General features: G+C 45.8%; 1 protein-coding gene across 2 annotated transcripts in view; it reads right to left on the bottom strand.

Annotated features, from left to right (window-relative positions):
* Positions 1-26328, bottom strand: part of ELMOD3 (ELMO domain containing 3) — a 34178-nt gene that overhangs the window by 3262 nt on the left and 4588 nt on the right. The window contains exons 4-11 of one of the 2 annotated variants that reach the window (XM_061155245.1): positions 23586-23663; positions 22813-22882; positions 18776-18844; positions 17741-17832; positions 16038-16161; positions 15689-15811; positions 10175-10305; positions 4959-5157 (exon numbers count right to left, since the gene is read on the bottom strand). In XM_061155245.1, the coding sequence (XP_061011228.1) occupies positions 4959-5157; positions 10175-10305; positions 15689-15811; positions 16038-16161; positions 17741-17832; positions 18776-18844; positions 22813-22882; positions 23586-23663 (886 nt within the window). The remainder of the gene's footprint in view (positions 1-4958; positions 5158-10174; positions 10306-15688; positions 15812-16037; positions 16162-17740; positions 17833-18775; positions 18845-22812; positions 22883-23585; positions 23664-26328) is intronic. The other variant, XM_061155246.1, reaches the window with a different exon arrangement.

The raw sequence follows: 26328 nt of genomic DNA, 5'->3' as shown, positions 1-26328 counted from the left end.
TACACTGGACAGTGCAGACAGAATATTTCCTTCACTGCTGAAAGTTCTGGTGGACACATTGAACTGGAGAGGGTCATCTGGTTCCACAAGGATCTTTCTCAGGGTCTTCCATGACACCTGGATTCCAGATCTTGGCCTGGCCACCTGTGAGCTGTGTGTCCTCAGGAAGGCCACCGAAACTCCATGAGACTCGGCTCTCTCTTCTCTTGAAACCAAAAAGGAAATAAACATTGAGTGCTGGGGCTTCCCCGAAGGCTTAGTGGTACAAGAATCTGCCAGCCAATGCAGGGGTCTTCCTGGGGGAAGACATGGGGACATGGGTTCCATCCCTGATCTGGGAAGATCCCACATGCTCCGTAGCAACTAAGCCTGAGCACCACAAATACTAAGGCTGCACTCTAGAGCCTGGAAGCCACAACCACTGAAGCCTGTGTGCCCAGAGCCCACGCTCCACAAGAGTGTGTGTGCTTAGTCACTCACTGGTGTCCTACTCTGCAACTCCATAAACTATAGCCCACCAGGCTTTCTGTTCATGGATTCTCCATGCAGCAATACTGGAGTGGATTACCATTTGTTTCTCCAGAGGATCTTCCTGACCCAGGGATCGAACCTGGGTCTCCTACATTGCAGGTGGATTCTTCACCATCTGATCCACCAGGGAAGGCCGACAGCAAGAAGCCTGCACACTGCCACTAGAGAGTAGGCCCTACTTGCCGCAACTAGAGAAAAGCGCTCCTGGCTATGAAGACCCAGCACAGCCAAAAAATAAATAAATTAAAAGAAAAACCAAAATACCTTGAGTGCTGTGCAGAAAATAGTGAACAAAGCAGACCTGTGGCTGCCCTCCTTACAAAAGCATGCTTCGAAGGCTGGCATCTGGGAACCTGGATTTTGAGAAGGTTCCCACCACTCCCCCAGGCTGACTCACTGTACCTAATCTGTTTGTGCAAACCATATGGTTTATGCTGAACACCTGCTTTCCATCCGGTTCTGGAATTCTGGTACATGTTACACAGATGGTGGGCTTCCCAGGTGGTGCTAGTGGTAAAGAACCTACTGCCAGTACAGGAGACATAAAAGATGCAGGTTTGATCCCTGGGTTGGAAAGATCCCCTGGAGGAGAAAATGGCTCCCCACTCCAGTATTCTTGCTTAGAGTATCCCATGGACAGAGGAGCCTGGTGGGCTATCGTTCACGGGGTCACAAAGAGTTGGACATGACTCAAGCAACTTAACACACACACACACACACACACACACACACACACACATACACACACGGTGCCTGCATGACCAGCCCCCACGGGGTCACAAAGAGTTGGACATGACTCAAGCAACTTAACACACATACACACACACACACACACACACACACACAGTGCCTGCATGACCAGCCCCCAACTTAACACACACACACACACACACACACACACACACACACACACACACGGTGCCTGCATGACCAGCCCCCACGGGGTCACAAAGAGTTGGACATGACTCAAGCAACTTAACACACATACACACACACACACACACACACACACACACACAGTGCCTGCATGACCAGCCCCCAACTTAACACACACACACACACACACACACACACACACGGTGCCTGCATGACCAGCCCCCAGTAGAAACCTCAGATACTGAATCACTAGTGAGGACCTGAGAGGGTAACAGGCAGGAAGGCCACAGGTCTCCAAATGGAGGAAAGAGGCAGCAAGTGTCAGACATTTTTTTATCTCTCTCTTAAGCAGCAGGAGGAAACAAACTACAAGTGTCAGATTTTTTTCCCCTTCTCTATACAAAATTATTATTATTATTTTTTAATATATAAAAATTTATTTTTAATTAAGATGTGCTATATTTGGTACAAGACTTAAATTTCTCTGACCCTCCAGGCAGCACTGTCTTCATGAGGTGATGATAACTTTCACAATGGGGCCTATGATAGAATTCGAGTTATCATATTTTCACAGCATCCCAGCGTGACTGTAGGCAGCAGTTGTTAACAATTGTTAAAAGAAAAAGGGGCACTCATTTCCTGTCTCCCCTTCAACTCTCACCACACCTTGGTAACTATTTTCTCTTTAGATTTGCTATTCTGGACATTTTATGTAAATGAAATTATAAGACATGATTTAAAAGGTTTCTATTAGAATTCTGTGTTGCCATGACCACACCTGGTTCCACCTGAACTTAACTTTTCTCAAACCCTGATCTAACAAATGCATTTTTCTTATGGAAATGTTTTTCTTAAGCTATGTTAATGAACTGTATATTTACCCTAGCCTGTCTTTCTTCAGGTCCGTTCCCCGCTTAAGACTCAGAACCCATAAGGGTTCAACGAACCAGTATGCCATTGTTCTCCTAATCTATGTTAATTAAACTATATATTTACCTGGAAATCTGCCTTTCTTCAAGATTCACGTCAATTGTTTTATGGCCCGGGATGATTCACCTTGTGCCAGTGTTATGGCAAAATGCATGTTGTGGGTGAGGGGCCTGGTGCCACTCTAAGTTTTGAGACATCTCCTTTCTCTAATTAACAGCTTGCTGATAGGTACATAACATACTGCTAAAGGCTAGCAGAGGGGCACTCTTTCTGCCCCCTTCTGATGTCTATGTCAGAAACTTTCTCTATCTCTTTTATACTTTAATAAAACTTTACTACACAAAAGCTCTGAGCGATCGAGCCTCGTCACTGGCCCCGGATTGAATTCCTCTCCTTTGGAGGCCAAGAATCCCGGCGTCTTTCACGGTTCAGCAACAACCTTTCAGACCCTAGCTGGCAACAATCCACGTGTTGGCCAATGTGATGCTGCTGGAATTCCATGCATCTCATGTGCCTCCACGGGGAGAGGAAGCTCCTGGAAGCCTGTGTCTGGTGTCCGATGGATTTTGTCCACACACTTCTTCCCTCTGCTGATGTTGCTTTTGCTGCAGTTAATCACAGCTGAGAGAACAACTATAGGCCAAATCCTGAGGTCCTCTCAGTGAACCGATGAACCTGGCAGTAGTCCTGGGGACCCCGACACAAGGGCCATGTTGGGTGGAGTCAATTTGTTAACCATTACACAAACTCTCTGAGACAGCGTTTATGATCCACAGGCTACATTTTCTACTAGCCCACGACCTGCCTCGCGGAGCTGCTCTGAGGAGTCATTTAGATCACATGGGCAAAATGCTAAGCGCAGTGCTGGCCTGAGGAGGTGCTAACAGATGTTCATAATTATCCATAGCTGAGGTCAGCAGCAGTGCATCTGTACATTCAGGTATTGACTACTTAATTATCACAATACTTGTGTAATATCATGCCTTCCCTTGATTTCCTTCAGTCTAAAAATAAATATGGGAACGAGAACATGTAGTAACATAATTAACACAGGATCTGAACTTAGCATTCATTCACTCTTGGGAACACTCTTTTTTTTCCCAAAGTACTTTATTTTATACAATATCTTTTTTTTTTTTTTTTTTCTGGTTGTGTGGCTTGTGGGACCTTAGTTCCCCAACTAGGGTTTGAACACAGCCCCCACCCCCACCCCCAGAGTGAAAGCACTAGTCCTAACCACTGGACCAGCAGGGAATTCCCTGGGGAACATTCTTATTAAAAACTTACTTACTAAAAAGCCATGAAAAACTGGAATTCAGAGCAAAATATCTCCTTTCCTTCAGCAGTTCCCTCGGACCTGAAAGGTGAGGCTTTGAGCTAAAACATTACACTGAGGTGGTGTTTTGGGAACTGACTAAAAGAACAGCAGAGGGAATCAGACCTGGACACGTCTGAGTCTTCATTTGAAATTTCATTTCTCTTCATGCCTCACCTTTGAACCCTGAAGCAGGAAGACCAAATCCAGATCGGTTGGTTATTTTTGTGGCAGCTGCTGCCAACACAGCCCCACCCCCTGGAGATTCCAGTTCAGTAGTTCCGTGGAGGGAGGGGCCTGGGCACCTGCATTCCCCCAGGTGACTGTGAGGTGGGCTGCTGGCCAAGATCCCCACTGTAAGGAGCACACTGCTGGGCGAGCTGTCAGGAGACGGGGGTCCTCACGCCAGCTTCACCACTTCCTAGCTGTCCAACTTTGTGTAGACACATTTCATCGCTCTGATTCTCATGTTCCTTTACTGGGAAATGAAGATTTCCAAGGATCATCTCTGCCCAACCTCTTGGCAGGCTCATCATGTTGATAGAATAAAATAACAGGTGGGAATGGCATGGAAGATGATACCAGTTGTTGACTGTGAGTAACTATTGTGGTGAGCTGCTTCTCTGCCTGCCAGCAATCAGCCCGATGTAGCCTGCATCTCGCCATCTGAATTGTAGCACTCCCCTCCTCAGGACAGCATGGATCACACGCCTCCATGGAGTCCAGGGTCCCCCAGCATCTGTAATGTCTGGCCAATTCCTCTTTAGCAGGATGTATCACTGAGGCCTCAGCTCTCTCCTGAGGGAACTATGCTGCGCTTGGTTGCTTCAGTCATGTCCAATCTTTGCGACCCTGTGGACTGTAGCCTGTCAGGCTCCTCTGCCCATGGGATTCTCCAGGCAAGAACACTGGAGTGGGTTGCCATTTCCCCCTCCAGGGGAATCTTCCTGACCTAGGGATTGAACCCACATCTCTTAAGTCTGTATTGGGATTTCCCTGGTGGTCCAGTGGTTAAGACTCTGCACTCCCAAAGCAGGGGACCCAATTTTGATTCTTGGTCAGGGAGCTAGATCCCACATGCCTCAACTAAGAGTTTGCATACCACAACTAAGACCCCATGCAGCCAATTAAAGAATACATAAAATATTAAAAAAAAAAAAAAAAAAAAGTCTCCTGTATCAGCAGGCAGGTTATTTCCTACTAGCACCACCTTGTGGCTGACTGTATTTGGCCTTAGGGTAAGTTCTTCTAAAATTGAATGTCGAGCCCTTAAACTAATGCACTTTCTTTCCCCCCAAATATTTACCAGCTGTTGTTTCAGCCTCTGAATTAGGCCTCTGGTTTCCTTTACTCTTGGCAGTCAAAGGTGTATCAAAAGTCAGTCCAAAGTTAGGACTGGCTGCTGGCAGGGCTGTGTCCCTGAGCTGTTCCTGTGGCTGCCTACGTGCCTCCTGGAAAACTGTATTTTCAAGATTCATAAGGGCCTGAAGTGAAGTTTTAAGACACTGAAGAAAAAAAAAAAGAAGGGAAAAAAAAAAAAGACACTGAAGGACTTAAGAGTTCAAAGAACTGTAAAGGTGGAAGGGACCTTAGGATCATTTAGGCCAAATCTCTTATTTCATAAAAGGGCAAACTGATACCCAGAGAGGGTAAGTGCATTCGTGCTAAGTCGTTCAGTCGTGTCTGACTCTGTGTGGCCTTATGGACTGTAGCCTGCTAGGCCCCTCTGTCCATGGGATTCTCCGGGCAAGAATACTGGAGTGGGGTGCCATGCCTGCCTCTAGCAGATCTTCCAGACCAAGCGATTGAACCCGAGTCTCTTACATCTCTTACATTGGCAGGCGGGTTCCTTACCACTAGTGCCACCCAGGAAGCCCATAGCTGACTTGCCTCAAATCACAGCTAAGTATTCATACCACAGGTGGAACTAGGATCTAGATTCCTGACACCTACACCTGCCCCTCTTATTATTTTAAGCTGCTGTTCCTTTTATTGTCTGGCATGCATATTGTGGAGTAAATATAAATTCACTATAAATTACACAAAGGCCAGTGGGCAAAGGGATGACGAACAGGTTAGTCAAAGTGGTCAGGCTGGTCCGTACCCAGATGGCCCCGTACCCAGGGCTTCCTCTCTCGTCTTGCTCTTCCCTCAGCCTGGTATTTTCTTCCCTTGGATATCCAGGGACCTGCCCCCTTCACCTCAGTCAAGCCTGTCCTTGAAAACAAACGAGGGATGCTGAACTGGCAATAACCCTCTACCCTGGCTTCCCTGTTTCTATAGGAAGGTCTTACAAGAGAGCCTTAATACCCCACCAGAAGGGAGGTACTGAGCTCCGAGATGATTTCTAGGAAATACTCATGAATTGTGGGACCCTGGGCAAGCTGTCTTCCCTCTCTGGGTCTCCACTGCCTCTACAACAAGAGGCTAGCCCATGATTGCTAAGCTACCCCTCAACCTTCGGAACACTTTTTCTTTTTTAATTATTTTTTATTTTTGGCTGCACTGGGTCTTCGCTGCTGGGCACGAGCTTTCTCTAGATGTGGTGAGCAGGGGCTACTCTCTAGTTGCGGTGCACAGGCCTCTCATTGTGGTGGCTTCTCTTGCTGTGGAGCACGGGCTCAAGGGCTTGGGCTTCAGCAGTTGCAGTGCACGGGCTTAGTTGCTCCATGGCTTATGGGAATCTTTCCAGACCAGGAATTGAACCCATGTCCCCTGCATTGGCAGCCAGATTCTTAACCACTGGACCACCAGGGAAGTTCTGGGACTCTTATGATGAAGCAGCGTTGCTGCAGGAGATTGCACTGTTTCATAAGCTAACTGATCTGGTTCTTAAACTTGACCCAGACATTACCTCCCTGCATTGTGAAGGACCACTGAACACACCCACATTCTCAACTTGTGGGTCCTGATCTATCTCAGAACCAGATCCTCATGAAGTGCCCTCTTGCCTCCTCCAGTGTCTCCTGGAAGAGACAGGCAAATGTGAAGTCATCAGATGTAATGAGTGTTTTTTCCTCAAAAGATAATAGAGATATTCAGTGAACATCAGAAATGAGAAAACTGCCCACGTGATAGGAACTGTGTGATTATTTGTTTTTGTAGTCCAGGTGGCGCTAGTGGTAAAGAACCCATCTGCCAATGCAGGAGACATAAGAGACACGGGTTTGATCCCTGGGTCAGGAAGATCCCCTGCAGGAGGAAATGGCAAACCACTCTAGTATTCTTGCCTAGAGAATCCCATGGACAGAGGAGCCTGGCAGGCTACAGTCCATGAGGCCACAAAGAGTCAGATACAACTGAGTGACTAAACACACACAAAAAGTTTTAGATTCAAAAGAATCTACTTTACAATGGCTGTATATATACGCGTATGATGTTGTGTGTGTGTCTGTGCACGCTCATGCAAGTACAGATACAATTTTGAAAACATGATTATGTATTACATATGTTTATATTATCCATAAGATATATGTAAAAATGTATTTTTACTCATGGAAATCAAAAGTTACTATGATAACTAACATACTCCTTGAGTAACTAATGTGCTTAGCACTTTATACAGTTTTTCTCCAACTCAGCATAATCTATAGGGTTGGAATTATTTTCTCATGTTACAAAGGAAGAAGCTGAGGTTCTGAGAATTAAGTGATAATGACCAGCAACATGGTTATTGGAGCTGTCTCTTCTTGCAGCACAGGCTGGCCTGCCCAGGCTCTGAGACACAGTGATCTGATGAAAATGCTGCAAGTCTTACCTTTAGTTACTCATTCTCAGCTCCTCTCTCATTACACCCTACTTCCTGTTCTCTGTGAAGTGCGCTGGCAGCTGGGCGGGTCCACTTACCCCTGGAGACCATTCCTATTAGAGTCGAGGGAATCAGTGACACATACACATCTCCTAAGCTCTGGCCGCTGAGAGGGCCTAGAAGCAGGGAAATCGTAATGGCAGTGGGAACACCAGCATTCAGATCTTGGTTTTCAGATACCATTCTCCAACTAAAGAACAAAAGCTCGCGGAGAAGTGTTTGGTTTCAGGGCTGGGAATCACACAGGGAAAATAAAACATGAGCTGAGGGTGTCTTCTCAGATCTAGAAAGTAGAAAAGTGCTCAAAAAGGGACAGGGCATGTTCAAAGGGCACAGGTACCAACCTGAAAGAGCTCTTAAAGTGGACATGGCTGGAGCAATTTGAGCAACAAAATACATAATACATAATGAGAGTACTGGATTATAACCTATAGATAAAATAAATATCTGATATAAAAAGTACCTGAATAAATACATAGCACAGATACTTCTTTCTTATAGAAGAATTCCAACTAACAAACGTGAGGGGGATGAGGGAAACATAAAATCACCATTAGAACCAAGTCTGAGGAAAAACAGGATATTTATATAATTTCAAGGTATCATCCTCCAAGACAGTGATTAATTATGGTGGCTCAAATGGTAAAGAATCCGCCTGCAATGCAGAAGACCCAGGTTCAATCCCTGGGTTGGGAAGATCCCTTGGAGAAGGGATCTTCTACCCACTCCAGTACTCTTGCCTGGAGAATCCCATGGACAGAGGAGCCTGGTGGGATATGGTTCATGGAGTTGCAAAGAGTTGAACACAACTGAGCGACTAACATGTTCATGTTCAAAGTATATTCCCCCAAGAGTGATTATTTACAAAGGGAAAAATAGTGACTTTACAGAGGAGAGACCTGGCTGGTACCACCTTAACCCTGTGCTCCAGGTTAACCTCACCAGTGGCATGGGTACTCCCGACGTGAGGGCTGTCACTTCCGTAGGGTTCTTGCCCAAAATGCATAACCTCAATCTAAAATTCATATGGCAAATGGAACCCCCGCCCCACACTTGCTCTTTTCCATTTCAGTTGGTTGCCACTCTGGGTTTGCAGCTGCTCAGGCTAAAAAGCACCATTGACTCCTCTCTTTTTCTTACACTTGCATGCAATCCATTCAAAAAATATGCTGGCTGTATTCTCTACAGCCCATACACTCAAGATTCTATACCCAGGATCTGATCACATCCTACCTCCTCTGAAAAATACTCTGGACCAAACCACCATCACCTCTAGCTTGATTGTGAAAGTCCTCACGGGAGACCACTCTCAACCCACTGGCTGGCAGGATGCATTCAAAGAATGTAAGTTGGACCCTATCACTCCAGGCTGTTCAAAACCCTCATTTGACTCAGAGTAAAAGTGAATGTCCTCATCACAGTCTATCAGGTGCGACACCACCTGGTCCCTGTTACCCCATCACCTCCTTCCCACTGCCCTCCCTGCTCCTTCTGCTCCAGCTGGCCTCCTGCCATCCCTTCCTATGAGACACACTCCTTCCTGGAACCTTGGCTCGCGATGCTTCCTTTGCACGGAATGTTCTTCCTCTAAACACCAGCTTGGCTAACATCCATCCCCCAAACTTCAAGGCATGGTTTAAGTCTCACCCTCTCATGAGAGCTACCCTAATACCCCATGAAAACTGTAATCCCAGGACTTCCCTGGTGGTCCAATGGTTAAGAATCTGCCTCCAATGCAGGGCATGGAAGTGGGTTTGACCCCTGGTTGGGGAACTAAGGTCCCACATGCCACAGGGCAACAAAGCCCAAGTGCTGCAAGTAGCGAGCCTGTAAGCTACAACTACTGATGCTGTGCCGCAACTAGAAAAAGCCCCCATGCAGCAATGCGAACTCAATGCCGCCAAAAAACCACTGTAATCCACCCATATTCTCCCAACCTTGCCTACTTAGCACTTAACATACCCTATTATTTATTTATGTATTAGACTTACTGTCTTGTCCTCCCTGCTAGATGGATCTCATTGATGCATCCCAAGCACCAAGAACAATAACTAGCACAGGGAATGCTGAATAAGTATCTGTTTAGTAAATGAATGAATTCCAGGCCCCATGAATCTGGGATAGATGAATAGCAGGAAACAGGTCAAGTTTGTTGTTTAAAATCAAGGGACTACCATCTTTACTACAGGGGAAAACCCTGAAGAGAGGCCTGGACAGAACCTGAGGACTACAGGAGCCACTTCTGAGCTTTCAGTAAGCCCATGTGTGTCACCCGGCCCTAGGAGGCAAAGCCTCTCCTCTGAGCACGTAAAGGCCGAATGCCCCCTCCCCCAGGGTCAGGAGAACATGCCGGTGTCGGGAGGGCAGTACGCTGAAACACTGATGCCAGGGCTGTGTCCCGTGCTTGTGTACATTACCTCATTTAACTTCCTCAGCTACACAGCTGAAGTTTCCATGATCTCCTCTCTACGGATGAAGAAACCAAGGCTCTGAGCAGTTGAGGCACTAGCTTGAGACATACACTAATCAGTGTGGAGCTCAGGTTCCAGCCAGGTCAGGGAAATGGGGGTGCCCATGTCTGTTTGCCTTAGTTCTCCTGCGGGCCCTCAGCAATTGGAGATCTACCCACGAAGCTGCCCCCACTACTCAGGACAGCCCTATGCCCAGGTCCTAGCCCTGCAGCCTTCTCTGCTGGCTTCTCACCAAAGCCCCACCTGGATATGATGACGAGACAGGCGGAGAATCTCCCGGGCCATCAGCAAAGTCTTTGAGTCCATCACCAGGTACAGGAGATGCAGGAGGGCAAGGAAGCCTGCTCCTCTGAGGTCTGTGGCTGGATTTGTTCCTAAAACAGAAACCAAGAGAAAACTGAGGGAGTTTAATGAAACCCTTGGACAGCAAGGAGATCAAACAAGACAATCCTAAAGGAAATCAACCCTGAATATTCATTGGAAGGACTGATGCTGAAGCTGAAGTTCCAGTATTTTGGCCACCTGATGCAAAGAGTCACCTCAATGGAAAAGACCCTGATGTTGGTAAAGACTGAAGATAAAAGGAGAACTCTGGGATGACAGAGGATAAGACAGTTAGATGGCATCATTGACTCAGTGGACATGAACTTGGGCAAACCTGGGAGATAGTGAAGGACAGGGAAGCCTGGTGTGCTACAGGCTTTGTGTCCCAAAGACTTGGGACACAATTTAGTGACTGAACAACAACAATGAAATCCCTGCTCCCTGAGTCAATGACCTTGATCACTGCCCAGGTGGTGAATCTAGACTTCCTCTGACTGACTGCAATGAGGTGGCCCTCAGCTCTGCCAGGGCAGTCAGAGATGCAGGGAAGGGGCTTTTATCCTTCCCTGGTGCTAAGGAGCCCACCAGTCTCTATGGGATGTCAGGGGAGGTGACATGCGAACAGCAATGAGGCACCTCTGCCCCTCCCAGCCAGTGGTATTAGTGGAGGCTCAGTGGGATACGTGGATTTCTATCCCCACCTGGCAATAATGAGGTGACATCACCTTTCCCCCACTGTCCAGTGTCAGAGGAGGCCTGCTACAATAGAAGATTTAAAGAAGATCCACAGTGGCACTATATACTACCCCAAATGTCTAGAACAAAATTAAAAAATCACTATTACACGAAGAACTAGGAAAATCTCAACTTGAATGACAAAAGACAATTAATAGCAACATTGCTGGGGGAAGGATGAGGGAAGGGATAGAGTTTGGGATGGTCATGTACACACTGCTATATTTAAAATGGATAACCAACCAGGACTTACTGTATATTACAGGGAACTCTGCTCAATGTTATATGGTAGCCTGGATGGGAGAGGAGTTTGGGGGAGAATGAATACGTGTATATGTATGGCTAAGTCCCTTTGCTGTTCTTCTGAAACTATCACAACATTGTTAATTGGCTATGCCCCAATACAAAATAAAAGGCTTGCACAGCAAGGGGGAATCAAGATTAGAGTCAGAATGAAGGCTGCCAATCAGGATAGGGAGACTACCCTCGCTATTTGGCTGGGCCCAAGGTAGTCAGTCATGTCCAACTCTTTAGGACTCCATGGACTATATAGTCCATGGAATTCTCCAGGCCAGAATACTGGCGTGGGTAGCTGTTCCCTTCTCCAGGGGATCTTCCCAAAGCCTGTGATCGATTCCAGGTCTCCTACATTGCGGATGGATTCTTTACCAGCTGAGCCACCAGGGAAGCCCAAGAATACAGGAGTGGGATGCCTATCCCTTCTCCAGTGGATCTTCCCAACCCAGGAGTCGAATGGGGTCTCCTACATTGCAGGCAGATTCTTGACCAGCTGAGCTACCAGGGAGGCTAGTAAAGTAATGCTCAAAATTCTCCGAGCCAGGCTTCAGCAATATGTGAACCATGAACTTCCAGACGTTCAAACTGTTTTAGAAAAGGCAAAGGAACCAGAGATCAAATTGCCAACATCTGCTGGGTCATTGAAAAAGCAAGAGAGTTCCAGAAAAACATCTATTTCTGCTTTGTTGACTATGCCAAAGCCTTTGACTGTGTGGATCACAATAAACTGCGGAAATTCTGAAAGTGATGGGAATACCAGATCACCTGACCTGCCTCTTGAGAAAACTGTATGCAGGTCAGGAAGCAACAGTTAGAACTGGACATGGAACAACAGACTGGTTCCAAATAGGAAAAGGAGTATGTCAAGGCTATACATCATCACCCTGCTTATTTAACTTATATGCAGAGTACATCATGACAAATACTGGGCTGGAAGAAGCAGAAGCTAGAATCAAGACTGCCGGGAGAAATATCAACAACCTCAGATATGCAGATGACACCATGCTTATGACAGAAAGTGAAGAAGAACTAAAGAGCTTCTTGATGAACATGAAAGAGGAGAGTGAAAAAGTTGGCTTAAAGCTTAACATTCAGAAAACTAAAATCATGGCATCCCATGGTCCCATCACTTCATGGGAAATAGATGGGGAAACAGTGGAAACAGTGGCTGACTTTATTTTTCTGGGCTCCAAAATCACTGCAGATGGTGATTGCAACCATGAAATTAAAAGACGCTTACTCCTTGGAAGGAAAGTTATGACCAACCTAGACAGCACATTGAAAAGCAGAGACATTACTTTGTCAACAAAGGTCCGTCTAGTCAAGGTTATGGTTTTTCCAGTGGTCATGTATGGATGTGAGAATTGGACTATAAAGAAAGCTGAGCACCGAAGAATTGATGCTTTTGAAATGTGGTATTGGAGAAGACTCTTGAGAGTCCCTTGGGCTGCAAGGAGATCCAACCAGTCCATCCTAAAGGAGATCAGTTTTGGGTGTTCATTGGAAGGACTGATGTTGAAGCTGAAACTCCAATACTTTGGCCACCTGATGTGAAAGGCTGACTCATTTGAAAAGACCCTGATGCTGGGAGGGATTGGGGGCAGGAGGAGAAGGGGACAACAAAGGATGAGATGTTTGGATGGCATCATTGACTCAATGGACATGAGTTTGGGTAAACTCCGGGAGTTGGTGATGGACAGGGAGGCCTGGCGTGCTGTTGTTCATGGGGTCGCAGAGAGTCGGACACAATGAACGACTGAACTGAACTGAATGTGGTCAGAAGAACCCCTAAACTTGTGACAGGGAGGTATAAACACAGCATCAGAAAGAGGGATGTGAGGACAGATTCAGCTCTGAGAGATGCTGTGTTCCTGGCTTTGAAGGAGGAGGAATGTGGGACGTCTCTAGAAGGTGGAAAAGGCAAGGAAATAGATTTTTCTCCTAGAGAGTCTAAAAAGGAATACAGCCCTGTGGTGACCTTGATCTTGCTGCAGAGACTGCATCAGACTTCTCAACTACAGAACTAGAAGGTGGTAAATCTGTGGGTCTTTTTTCTTTTGGGGATGTACTGCGCAACATGTGGGACCTGAGGTTCCCACCCAGGAACTGAATCTGTGGCCCCTGCGTTGAAAGCACAGAGCCTTAACTGCTGAGCTGCCAGGGAAGTCCCCTGTATTGTTTTAAGCCACTAAATTTGTGGTAATTTTCTGCAACAACAACAGAAACCTACAAATGCCTTTGATAAAGGTCTCAGTAAAGAAATATCAGATGTAAAGAACCAAACAGAAACTTTAGGACTGAAAAATATAATAACTAAAATTAAAAACTCACTGGGTGGGCTCAACAGCTGAATAGAGACAACAGAGGAAGGAACCAGTGAACTTGAAGATGGAACAATATAAACAGCCCACTCTGAACAACAGAGAGAAAAAACAAAACAAAATGAGCAGAGCCTTGGAGACCTCTGGGCTACACAGACATCCCCTTAAAATGAACAGCGCCTCTGGGACTAAGAGCAACAGTAACAGAAGATCTAGCATATGTGTGGTTAGAATTATACAAGACAGGAGAAAGAGAAGGGCTGAAAAAAGTACTCAAAGTAATAATGGCTGATAATTTACCAAACTGCCAAAAGACAGAAACCTACAGATTCAAGAAATTGAGCAAAACCCTAATAGGATAAACCCAAAGAAATCTCCACTAAGACATATCATAGTCAAACTCCTACAAACAAAAGAAAAAAGTAAGCAAAAAAGACCTTGAAAGTAGAGAGAGAAACCACTCCTCATCTACCAAGAAGCAATAATTTAAGTGCCAGCAGAATTCTCATCAGAAACTATGGAAGCCAAAAGGAAGCAGCCTATTTATTTTCAAGGGATGAAAGAAAAGATCTGTTAACCTTGAATTCTACATTCAGAGAAATTATCCTTCAGGAGTAAAGGGGAAATCGAGACATTTTTAGATGAAGGAAAGCTAAGAGGATTTATGCTGGCTGACCTACTTTAGAAAATGGCTGAAGGAAGTTCCTGAAACAGAAGGGAAGTGAAAAAAGAAGGAATCTTAGAAGATTAGAAAGGAAGAAATAATAAGGGATAGAGTAAACATATGGGTAAATACAACAGAATTTCCTTCTCCTCTTGAGTTATTTAAATTAATGGTTGAAAGAAAAATCATAACACTGATGTGATTCTCCATGTACAAGTCAATTATATTATAGACGAGGGAGGGTAAAGGGACTTAAACATACCGTCAATACCAACAGAGCACCAATAAATTTTGAGCACAAAAATTTCCTTTTCAAATCAAGATCTTCTCCTGTTTTATACAAATGTAATTTTATATATGGTTTAGAAAAAAACGGACAATTGAAAAACAGGTGAAATAATTTCGTTTCACTCAAAAAGTGAAATAGTGAAGTAAGCCGATAAAGAACATTACAGCATACTAACACATATATATGGAATTTAGAAAGATGGTAACAATAACCCTATATGCAAAACAGAAAAAGAGACACAGAAATACAGAACAGACTTTTGAACTCTGTGGGAGGAGGTGAGGGTGGGATGTTTCGAAAGAACAGCATGTATACTATCTATGGTGAAACAGATCGCCAGCCCAGGTGGGATGCATGAGACAAGTGCTCGGGCCTGGTGCACTGGGAAGACCCAGAGGAATCGGGTGGAGAGGGAGGTGGGAGGGGGGATCGGGATGAGGAATATGTGTAAATCTCTGGCTGATTCATATCAATGTATGACAAAACCCACTGAAATGTTGTGAAGTAATTAGCCTCCAACTAATAAAAAAAATTAAAAAAAAAAAGTGAAATAATGTAAAACACAATTTTCATCAACACTAAAAGAAAAGAACAAACTAATAAAAATAAATGGAAAAGAAAAAAGAAAAGAACAAAAAGAAAACACTAGAGGACTTCCCTGGGGGTCCAGTGGCCAAGACTCCAAGTTCCCAATGGAGGGGGCCTGGCTTGGAACCCTGGTCAGGGAACAAGATTCCACATACCACAGCTAAAAGTTCCTGTGTGCTACAAGGAAGAATGAAGATTCCACGTGCTGCGTGGAACCTGAGCAACCAAATTAATTAATTAATTAAAAAAAACCCAACAACACTGGATTCTAAATCATATAGCTCCCATGCTTTCCATTCCACTTAGAGTAAATGTTTTACATTGGCCTGCAAGGCTCCGAGTGAACTATTCTTGTCCACTTCAGCCACTGCTACTTCTCAGAAGGCCTCAGGGCCTTTGCATTTGCTGTGCCCTCTTCCTGGAATGCTTTGCCCCAGATATTCCGTCTAATGGTGCTGGCATAACAGGAAGAGGACTATCTGGGTTCTCACGCTAGTCTTGGAATAAGGAGTCAGGGAGAAGAACCATTTCTCTCTTACCCTGAAAGCCCAGATCTTCCCAGTGGTCTCCATGGAGGGCACAGTCAAACTTGGAGCCAGTCAGCTTCTTATAGATGGTCTGGAGAACTCGGCCATGCATGGGGTCTTGGCTATCCAGGCCACCTGCCCCAAAACACAAACATGCTCTGCTGGATTGGCCCTCAGGGGAGGACGGAGTGCTTCCCAGAGAACGTACAGCCAAGACAGACCAAGCCTGGACGCCCACACCCGGCCCTCCCCACAACGTGGTTAATGCAAGAGCCTCGGTTTAGTCTCAGCCACAGGATGGACAAACCGTTCTCTCTGTCGGAGTGCTCACGCAGCACCTGCCTTGTGGCCATGCACTCACACTGAGCGATGGTCAAGACCAAGTCCCTTTCTTCACGGAGGCCCTGGTGGAGCTTCGGAGGCCCGAAGAGGCAGTGCCGGAGGGCAGCGAGCCCGGTCCTTCGGATGGTGGGCTGGATTCTTTTCTGGGGAGAAAGGTACAAGAGTGGACAGTGCTGAGTTCATTTGCTCTCGTGAACTTACCAGGAGGCTCAGTACAGGACTGGTCTTACAGAAACAAATGGTTCCCAACTAACTGGCTGGCCTCTGAGGCAGGGAAACAGGGCAGAAGCTATGAAGCATTTGCTATTAATAAATCTCCAGGGGACTTCCCTGGCAGTCCAGTGGTTAGAACTTCACCTTCCATTGCAGGGGGTGTGGGTCCTGGTTGGGGTGTTTGATCCCTAACTGGAGAGCTAAGATCCCACATGCCTCCAAGCCAAAAAAGTGAAACATAAAACAGAAGTAATATTGTAATAAATTCAATAAAGAGTAAAAAAAATAAAAATAAAAAATAAATCTCCAGGAACAGGTTCTTCCTGCTCTCAGGTTCTTTGTAAGCAGAAAGAGATGTTCCTAAGCCCAGATCTAATCGGCCTCTATTTAGCCTGTATCAGCCTATATCAGTCTGTATTTAGCCTCTGGGGTTTTCCAGAAATGGCTCTGTCACTGACTTCCAAGGAAGCTAGAGGGCATTGGCTATGGGGACTGGCATCTGATACATAGGCAGACAGACAGACAGACGCCAGAACAAGTCTCCCAGCAGGGCTGCTTCCACCCTTTGTATGTCTGTGTTTGTCTCTCTCTGTAAAAGACATACAGTCTAGCGGCCCTCTCAACTTCCAGGATAAGACAGTCGGTGAGAAGGGGAGTCTAGGGCACGTTCTTGGAGCTGGATACCCCTGAGGGGTAGCTGGCGCCTTCTGTCTACACCAGCTCCTGCTGACGCCTCCGTGTTCAGAGCCACTGCTGCAGGGCTTAGGATACTCTGATTTCAGCAGCTTCCGGCTCTCTGGGATCAGTCTGATTCCTATCTTCAGCCTCTCTCCTCGAGCCAGGCTTTAGGTTGAACATTTGAATTCACAGTCCTCTAAACTTACCACTAGGCACTCAGGATGTCTGCCAGCTTTTCATTTCCTTAGCACTCTTTTTCCAACCCCACATATTTTTTAAATTCCCAAAGAACTTCTAGTTCCTCTAAGATATGGAAATTTTTCCTGTATTGGCCATGAATCACTCAGCTTTCTGGACAGGCCACCCTGCTTCCTCGAGGGACTTCTAGCATCTGATTCCAGACGCCCCCATCCCTAGGACGGGAGAGTGGGGAGCAGCTCCACGGACCCCCATAAGACAGGACCGCTAGAGCTCCAGGGACACAGTCCCTGAGACCACACGACACGTGGGTCCTTGGCCACTTGTGATCCTGTACCCTCGGATTTCTCAGTTGGGACAGAGCCCTCGACTGGAAGCTTCCCTCTTGCCTGCCCAGTGCCCTGTCCTGAGCTTAGTCGCTCAGTCGTGTCCAACTCTTTGCAACGCCATGGACTGTAGTCCGCTAGGCTTCTCTGTCCATGTGGATTCTCCAGGCAAGAATGCTAAAGTGGGTTGCCGTGCCCTTCTCCAGGGGATCTTCCCATGGCCTATCCTGATGGGGTAGAAACCTGACTTGGGGGAAGAAAGCGCTTTGCTCAGGACCCCGTCACCCCACCCCCTGCGGTGTCATACCTTGAAGGAGGAGAGGTCCACTGTCTGGAAATGCTGCAGGGCCTCACTGAAGGAGATGAGCTGCCCAGGCTGGTCCATGCTGGCCCGGCTCCCTGTGGCAAAAGGGAAGACACTCCAGGACTTGTGACAGGAGCCACTCTATCAGCAAACATGTACCAAGGGCCTTCTGGTTGTCACCTCTAAGCCCAGCACCAGTGTCAGACACCTACAGCGACAACCAACCCGGTGTCAGGGGGCTGGTCTTGTTCACAGGGCGGACTCCCTTTCAGAGCTGGCTGGGTGGAGGTGGGCCAGGCCGAGCCCTGCAGAGTAGGAGCTGATCTGTAGGAGCCCCCAAGTCCACTCATCCCTGAGTGGGGTGCGTCACTGCCTGGAGGAGGTACCCACACAGAAGCATGCGACAGGTCTGTCTAGGGGTCTTTCCCGGTTTCTACTTTGCCCCTTGTCACGCCCTGGGGTTGAATGATCTCTCCTCCAGCCTTTGTTCCCGGGAATTAACTCATCAACCAGCAATTCAGGTGATGGCTGATATAGCCCCTGTAACATCTCTCCAGGTGCTCAAGTGGGGCTCAGGTTAGATTTAGGTCTCAGTTCTCCCCTCCCACAGCTCCATCCAAACCTCCCAAAAGGAATGAGACACAGTTCTGACACGGCCCTCAGAGCCTTCCAGCATATGGCCTCAACCTCCATCTCCAGAGATTTCCTTGTACAGTGAACAACCTGCTCAACCTGATGCAGGGGTCCTGGCTGCCCACCTCCATCCTCTGCCCGACCTCATCACCCTACAGAAGCTGACCCTGACCATGGTCCTCCTAGTCCTCTCTCAGACCCTGTGGCACTCATCTCCCTTTCCTCCAGAGGTTGGAGGGCATCACCTTTGAATTGGGAAAAGAGGTTTCATTCTATGTCACATATCAAAAATGAGAACACTCGGGAATTCTGTCTCCTAATCCCAAACAGAGCATCAGCCTCGTGGGTGGACAGTGCCCTTAGCAGCAGTGGGCTGTGTGGAGAGGGTGCCATTCCTCTACTTACCTGTCTCTGGGTGGATGCTGTCCACAGCTTCCCATTCTTCTTGGGCTTGGAGGACTTCTGTATTCACAACTGCAATAGTGAGACAAGGACACACCCTAAGATCTAGGTATGTCTGGATCACTGTCGTAGTGCCTGGCTTTATCTGCCTGTCTTGCCAGACAGTTGCCAAAGTGAGCTTTCAAAAAGGCCAGACCTGATGCCAGCCCACTGCACGGAACCCTCTATGGATTCTTCGTAATTCTCACAATGAAACCCCAACCCACCTTCAGCTCCAGCCCCTCCTGGCGCAGCTCCATCTCAGCCTGTAGCCAACTCCAGCACCACCCTCCCCTGGCACCTTCTTCAGCCTCAGGAATTTGCCTCTAGAAGCAGCACCATGAGAGTCCCCGACACTCCGTTCTTGTCACAGTGTTCTAACTGTCCTGCCTGCTGCACCGGGAGCTACAGGAGGGCGGGGTTTTTGGGGTTCAATGGGTGCACCATGAATGTTTTTGTTGCTGCTTTTGTTTGTTTTTGGCCACGCCACCTGGCATGCAGGATCTTAGTTCCCCAAGTACCTGGGATCAAACCTGTGCCCCTTGCAGTGGAAGTATGGAGTCCTAACCACTAGACCGCCAGGGAAGTCCTCATAATGAATGTTTGATGAATGAATGAAAAGCACAATGAAAGGAGGGGGGACAGAAGAGAAAAACAGCAGCAGGACAGGCTCTCTATAATCACTGCACAGCCCTTTACTAAAGAGGACACAGGCAAACAGTGGGGAGGATGGGGAGGCTTCTGTTCAAACCAAAGGAATGAGACACAGTTCTGACACGGCCCTCAGAGCCTTCCAGCATATGGCCTCAACCTCCATCTCCAGAGATGAGCCTTCTGGTGAGCCTTCCAACCTGCATAGTGTAAGCAAGTTAGGACAGCTCCCCTCTGCCTTGCAACCAGGGCTGAGGACTTTCTGTGACAGTGAACTGTTCTGGAAGTACACTTGCAAAAGGGCTTCCCTAGTGGATCAGACGGCAAAGAATCTACCTGCAATGCAGCAGACCTGGGTTTGATCCCTGGGTTGGGAAGATCCCCTGAAGAAGGGAATGGCAACCCACTCCAGTATTCTTACCTGGAGAATCCTATGGATAGAGGAATCTGCTGGGCTACAGTACATGGTGTGTAGAGTCAGACATGACTGAGCGACTAATACACACTTGCAAAATTAAAGAAAAACCTACCCCAAACTCAAAACACTAATGGATAATGAGGATGAGGAGGCTGCTGGGGAGCAGGAGGGGACCACAGCAAAAGAACCCTGTAGAGCCAAATGGCTTGTGAACTTTTTAGCTCCCTCACGAGCTGTGCTTCTTCAGGCAAGTTACTCAACCATCTGTAATCATTCTTGAGATTACTATGAGAACAGAGTCTAGGGGAGCATGTGGCCCAAGGTCACTTGCTCAGTATATCTCAGCTAGCATGGCCGACCCAGTTGTGGACTCAGGTCTAGCAGGACTGTAGATGTTGGTAGCAGATGAGATGGATCTGGACTCTAGGACATTCAATCTTGCCAGTCCTTGCCCAGGGTAGCAGATGGTACAACAGGGCTTCCAAACTAGGTAACTTCAACAGAACACGGGATATTCGACCTGGGACAATGAGGAAAATAAAGACTTACGTCCAGCACGCTGGACCCTTGGGAGCTACAAGGACAAAGGGGTTGAACAAGAAGAGTGGAATGGCTGCCATGGAAGTTTATCAGGATGATAAGAGCTCCCCCACCCTTCACCCCTCATCTACATCCAGCCTCACTGACTTGTTAACCTTCAGATCATCACAATGCAATTAATCTTTTACCCCATTCATCCTTGCCTATAAACAAGTTGGTCAAAGGTTGTGAACCAGGAGGAGGAACCTCATGGGCAAGGGTGTAGGAGTTTACTGTGATAGCAATGCAATCAAGAGGAAGCACATGGTCTCAAGGGGTAACTTCAATCTGGTGCCCGAACTAGAGACAAACACCCAACCCATGTAAGAGCATATTGCTCCTTTCCCAGTTCCTTTAGGACTCAGGGAGACGACTCCCACCTCTGCACACAATCCTGACATAAATACTGCTTTCCCCACACGAACAGAAAAGCGTGGAGCCAAAACCCAAACCTCCAGGAAGACAAAACCAGTTCACGTTAGTATGGCTCTTTATCATTTTTCCTTTTGTCAATTACCTCCTTTACTTAAGCCCTTTTCTCTTTATTCACATAGTAAACGGCACTGCTGATTTAATTTAAATTAGCTGAGTGCAGTCTGGAAAAAAAATGTAATTGTTCAAACACGTATGTGTGCATGCTCAGTCATGTCCAACTCTTTGTGACCTCAAGGACTGTAGCCTGCCAGGGTCCTCTGTCCATGGAACTTTCCAGGAAAGAAAACTGGAGTGGGTTGCCATTTCCTTCTCCAGGGGATCTTTCTGACTCAGGGATTGAACCTCAGTATCCCGAGTCTCCAGCATTGACAGGCGGATTCTTTACCACTTTACCACCTGGGAAGTCCAGTGTAATTGTTCAATATGATCAAAAATATCTGGGACATTAACTGCCAGTTGTACTGAAACAGAAGATATTTTGGCATTTAAGGCAACATCTCTAATCAACGTTAGGTTTGTCCACATGTGGTAAAGACAAAATTCAATTAAAAGAAACTTTACAGGGACTTCCCTGCCCATCATAGTGATTGAGACTTTGTCTTCCAACACAAAGGGTGTGGGTTGGATCCCTGGTTGGGGAGCCAAGATTCCACATGCCCGAAGGCCAAAAAAATAAAAAAACATAAAACAGAAGCAATGTTGTAACAAATTTAATATCCACATGGTAGGGCAGGGGAGGGAGGTTCAAAAGGGAGGGGATATATGTATACTTGTGACTGATTCATGTTGTTTGTGGCAGAAACCAACACAACACTGTAAAGTAATAATTCTCCAATTAAAAATAAAATTTAAAAAATGGTTCTCTTTTAAAAAAAGAAACTTCTGAGACCTTCAAATAATTTTTCTACATTGGAACTTTTTTAATAGACTCCCATATTCTCGGAGATTACACATTCAGTTTGCAAGATTTTAAGATAACAAAACACACCAATGAGTGCTTGCTATGATTCTGTGTGCTAAGCACTTTCCATTATCTCGTTTAATCCTTATAAAATTTATATCATACAGGTTCTGATATAACCCTGATTTTACAGATAAGTAAAGTGAGGGTTAGAAAGATTAATTCCCCCCCCCCCCCCAAAAAAAATGAAGATTAATTCCCTTGCTCTGGGTCATGGAGCTGGTGGGTGAAAGAGTCAAGACTTAAGCCAGAGACATCTGACTCCAGAAGTTGTCCTTCTGAACTGGTGGAGTATGCTTTCTCGTGCAGTATATTAGCAGGCAGAGTGAGCTTTAAACAGAGTATGGGAAGCACCATGTCAAGCAGGTAAAACAAGATTAACTTTTCAAAGCCTTTTCATCTACTCTGTATCATTTCAGTATCACAACATCCTTTAGAGCACAGAGGAGATATTGATATCTCCACAGTAGACAAAGAGATAGTATGATTTTCCCAAAAGGCAAATAAGCCACTAGCAGGGCTTTGGGGACCAAGTCAGAACTCAGGTCTCTCAGGACTTCCCTGGCAGTCCAGTAGTTAAGACTTCGCCTTCCAAAGCAGAAGATGTGTGTGGGTTTTAATCCTTGGTCAGGGAGCTAAGATCCCACATGCACTGCAGCTAGAAAACCAAAACATGTGACAGAAGCAATATTGTAACACATTCAATAAGAGACTTTAAAAATGATCCATATCAAAAAAAAAAAAAAAACAACCCTTAAAAAGAAAGAATGAACTCAGGTCTCTTGACTCCTAATCCAGTGTCAGTTTTAATTTCCCTTGAAGAAGGATAAATCTATAAAATTCTATAGGAAAAGTAGTGAGAAATTCAAGGGAAGAAATTCAAGGGAGGGAAGGAAAGACCCATGTGCTCTGCCTTGAGTCCCACCCAGGCTCTGCGGGCCCCGAAGGGGACCTTACCACCGGGCTCCCAGCCATTCGCCTCTGCTGTCAGGGCCTGGAGGACGCTGTGGTTCTTCAACTCTGAGATCTGTAGGGGCAGGTGACCTTTAGTGTGAGGGCGGAGTCCACATCCTCCTATCCACACACACACATACTGCCCACTGTACCAAATGTTCTTGAAACTGGAGGCCATTAGAATCTGTCTTCCCAGATGCGTTGGTTAAAGCCAATCTTAATGAGTCCATGCTCAGTCGCTCAGTTGTGTCTGACTCTTTGAGATCCCACAGACTGTAACCTGCCAGGCTCCTCTGTCTGCGGAATTTTCAAGGCAAGAATACTGGAGTGGGTTGCTGTTTCCTCCTTCAAGGGATCTTCCCTACCCAGGGATTTAACCCATGTCTCCTGCATTGACAGGTGGGTTTTTTACCACTGAGCCACTGGGGAAGCCCAATCTTAATGAGAGGCACCTGGAAAATACCAACTATGATGGAGAAGTTGGGCGATGTGGGGACAATATATGCCCTCCTTGAAGAGTAAATGGATAAAAATCTACTCAACTGAGACAGTGGTGAGCTGTTGATATCCCCACTGCACTTTATATTCTGCTTCGTTACAACAATTTTCTGATTAGGCAGAGATTGTTTTGCATGTCTGTTCCCACTCCTAACCCCAAAGTATGTACTATTGGAGGGCAAGGTCTGTGCCATCCTATGTCCCGGCACCTGGCACCACATAGTGGCATGATACACGAGTGTCTACTGATGAGACACTGGGCTGTGGGCAGTACGTACAGAAATTCCTCTGAAAGCCAGAACAGCACTGCCGTCCTTGTCAGGTGGTGGAGCGCACCCAGCAGATACACTTCCAACCTGCAAGGCAAACGAGTCAGTCTCTCAGGCACATATCAGTCCCCCAGAGATGAAAGCTTGAACAGCACACCCTTTCCCTTAACACACACACAATGCATTAACCCTGGAGAAGTCAACTACAGGTAATACTGTAAGGACAACTCCTGTTTAACCTGGTCTGCAAAAAGCTTAATGTTAATATAATCTCATACAGATTTCATGGCCCCGTTCAAAGTCTCAGGGCTCTGAGTAAGTAAAGTTGAGTAAAGCGGTTTCTTCGTGTTCTGCTCAGCCAAATCTTTCCCCTGCTGGAGCTTAAAAACTATTCAACAAACCTTTTGCAACTCATATCAAAACACATGGCTGATTTTCCTGCCTTTGGTGTTAAGTTGCTAAGTTGTGTCTGACTCTTTGCAACTCCATGGACTGTAGCCGACTAGGCTCCTCTGTCCATGGGATTTCCCAGGCAAGAATACTGGAGGGGGTTGTCCTCCAGTATGCTATGTCCTTCTCCAGGGGATCTTCCCAACCCAGGGATCAAACCCAGGTCTCCCACATTGTAGGCAAATTCTTTACTACTGAGCCACCTGGGAAGCCCTAATGCTCTTAATGTTAAAAAATAAAATAAAATCCTACAAGTCAGTAAGGGGAAAAAAAAAAAAGAAGAAACCAGCAGAAAAATGGGCATGGATGTAGATGGTTTGCATAAAACAAAACACAAACAGTTCTTAAACATGTGAAGAAACACTCAACCTTACTCATAACAAGAGAAATGTCAACTAAAACCAACTAAAACTACCCTTGAAATAACATTTTTCACTTCCCTTGTTATCAAAGATCAAAAAGTGTGGTAACACTGTGCTGGCTAGAGGACCAAGAGCTATAAGACACTGGAGAGTGAACTGTTACCACCTCTCCGGGTTGATAATATCTCACACAATCATGTATGCTGTGTCTATTTGGGGCCTGCAACTGCCTTTGAGGAATTTATCTAATATATATACTCATCCATGTGCAAAATGCCATGCTTACAGTGTTATTCATGGCTTTGTTTGTCTGTTTTTGTTTGTTTGTTTTAGCTGCACTGGGTCTTTGTTGCCATGCCATTTCTAGCTGTGGTTCGAGGGCTTCTCACTGCAGTGGCTTCTCTTGTTGTGGAGCACGAGCTGTAGGGCACATGGGGTCAGCTGCCCCGGTGGCATGTGGGATCTTCCCGGACCAGGGATCGAACACATGTCCCCTGCATTGGCAGGCAGATTCTTAACCACTAGACCACGAAGGAAATCCATGGTAGTACTGTTTATAAAAGCAAAAGGCTAGAAAAACTCTGAATGTCCACTGATGGACTTCTTATTTTACTTTATTTATAACCGACCCCCCAACCCCGCCCCACCGTTTCACCGAGATGTACTGACATACATCAATGTATAAGATGCAAGGTGCACAGCATAATGATTGGACTTATATAGATTATGAAGTGATGACCAGGATAGGTTTAGTGATCATCCATCATCATCTCTTAATACTACATCAACAAACAAACAAAAAATTTTTTTTCCTTGTGATGAGAACTCTTAGGATTTATTCTCTTAACTTTCATCCTAACATACAGTGGTGTTACCTTTATCATGTACATTATATTCCTAGTACTTATTTATCTTCTAACTGGAAGTTTGCATCTTTTCACTATCTAATCCCCCTTCCCCTATCTCTGGTAGCCACAAATCTAATCTCTTTTTCTACGAGTTTGTTTTTGAGTTATAATTCACTTACAACATGATATTAGTTCCTAGTGCACAACACAGTGATTTGATATTTCTATACATTTCAAAATGATCATCATGATAAATCTAGTTGTCACTAGTGAACTAATTTTAAATAAATTAAAGCATATCTGCTTAATGAGATCTTATACAGTCATTAAAAAAAAGAGTAAGAAAGTACTTTATAAATGATTTGGAACAGTCTTCATGATATTAATATATTAAGTGAAAAAGCAAAGGTCAGAGTATACTTTACCATTGGATTTTCTAAAAACAAAACAAAATAAAACAAAACACATAAATATATTTGCTTGTCTTTACAGAGGCTATTTCCAGAATTACAGTCTTCAAGGAAGTACTAACTTTGCCTCAGCAGGAAAACAGGGTGGCTGGGGAACAAGAGTGGAAGATAGTTTTTTCACTATATGTACATCCTCCATACTTTTGGATTTTGAACCATGTGCAGTATTATTTTCTCTAAGGCAGATAAAAGAAAAATAATGATAATAAAGAGAAAATAACTAATAAAGGTATCATTGCTATGTCAAGGCCCTGGAATCCTAGACTGTCCTGTTACTCTAATCCTGTTTTACATATTTTTGCCAACTAACACTCCTTAGACACAACTTTGATTTTTTAACTTCTTTTTGCCTTCATTTTTGCCAGAAGAATGAACCCATAAACACACCACAGCAGAGCTACTCCTCCACAACTGGCCTCCTGATGTCTAAGCACCATTATTGCCCACTTAGCTAAAGTGAACACACTTGCTGCAATTCTTCTCACCTCTAGCCCTTGGGTCATGTGGTCTTGCCCCCACCTCCACCTTCTCAGTGTTTTCTGGGCCCTTCAAGATCAGTTCCATCTCCTCAGGGTGGCTGAGCTACAATGGTTTCCTGCAGTTACAATGGTTTCCTCACATC

The sequence above is a fragment of the Dama dama genome, chromosome 11, assembly GCF_033118175.1.
Source record: "Dama dama isolate Ldn47 chromosome 11, ASM3311817v1, whole genome shotgun sequence".
Lineage (NCBI taxonomy): Eukaryota > Metazoa > Chordata > Mammalia > Artiodactyla > Cervidae > Dama > Dama dama.
Note: the sequence above shows the minus strand (reverse complement) of the source record. Positions and strands in the feature narration are given on the sequence as shown.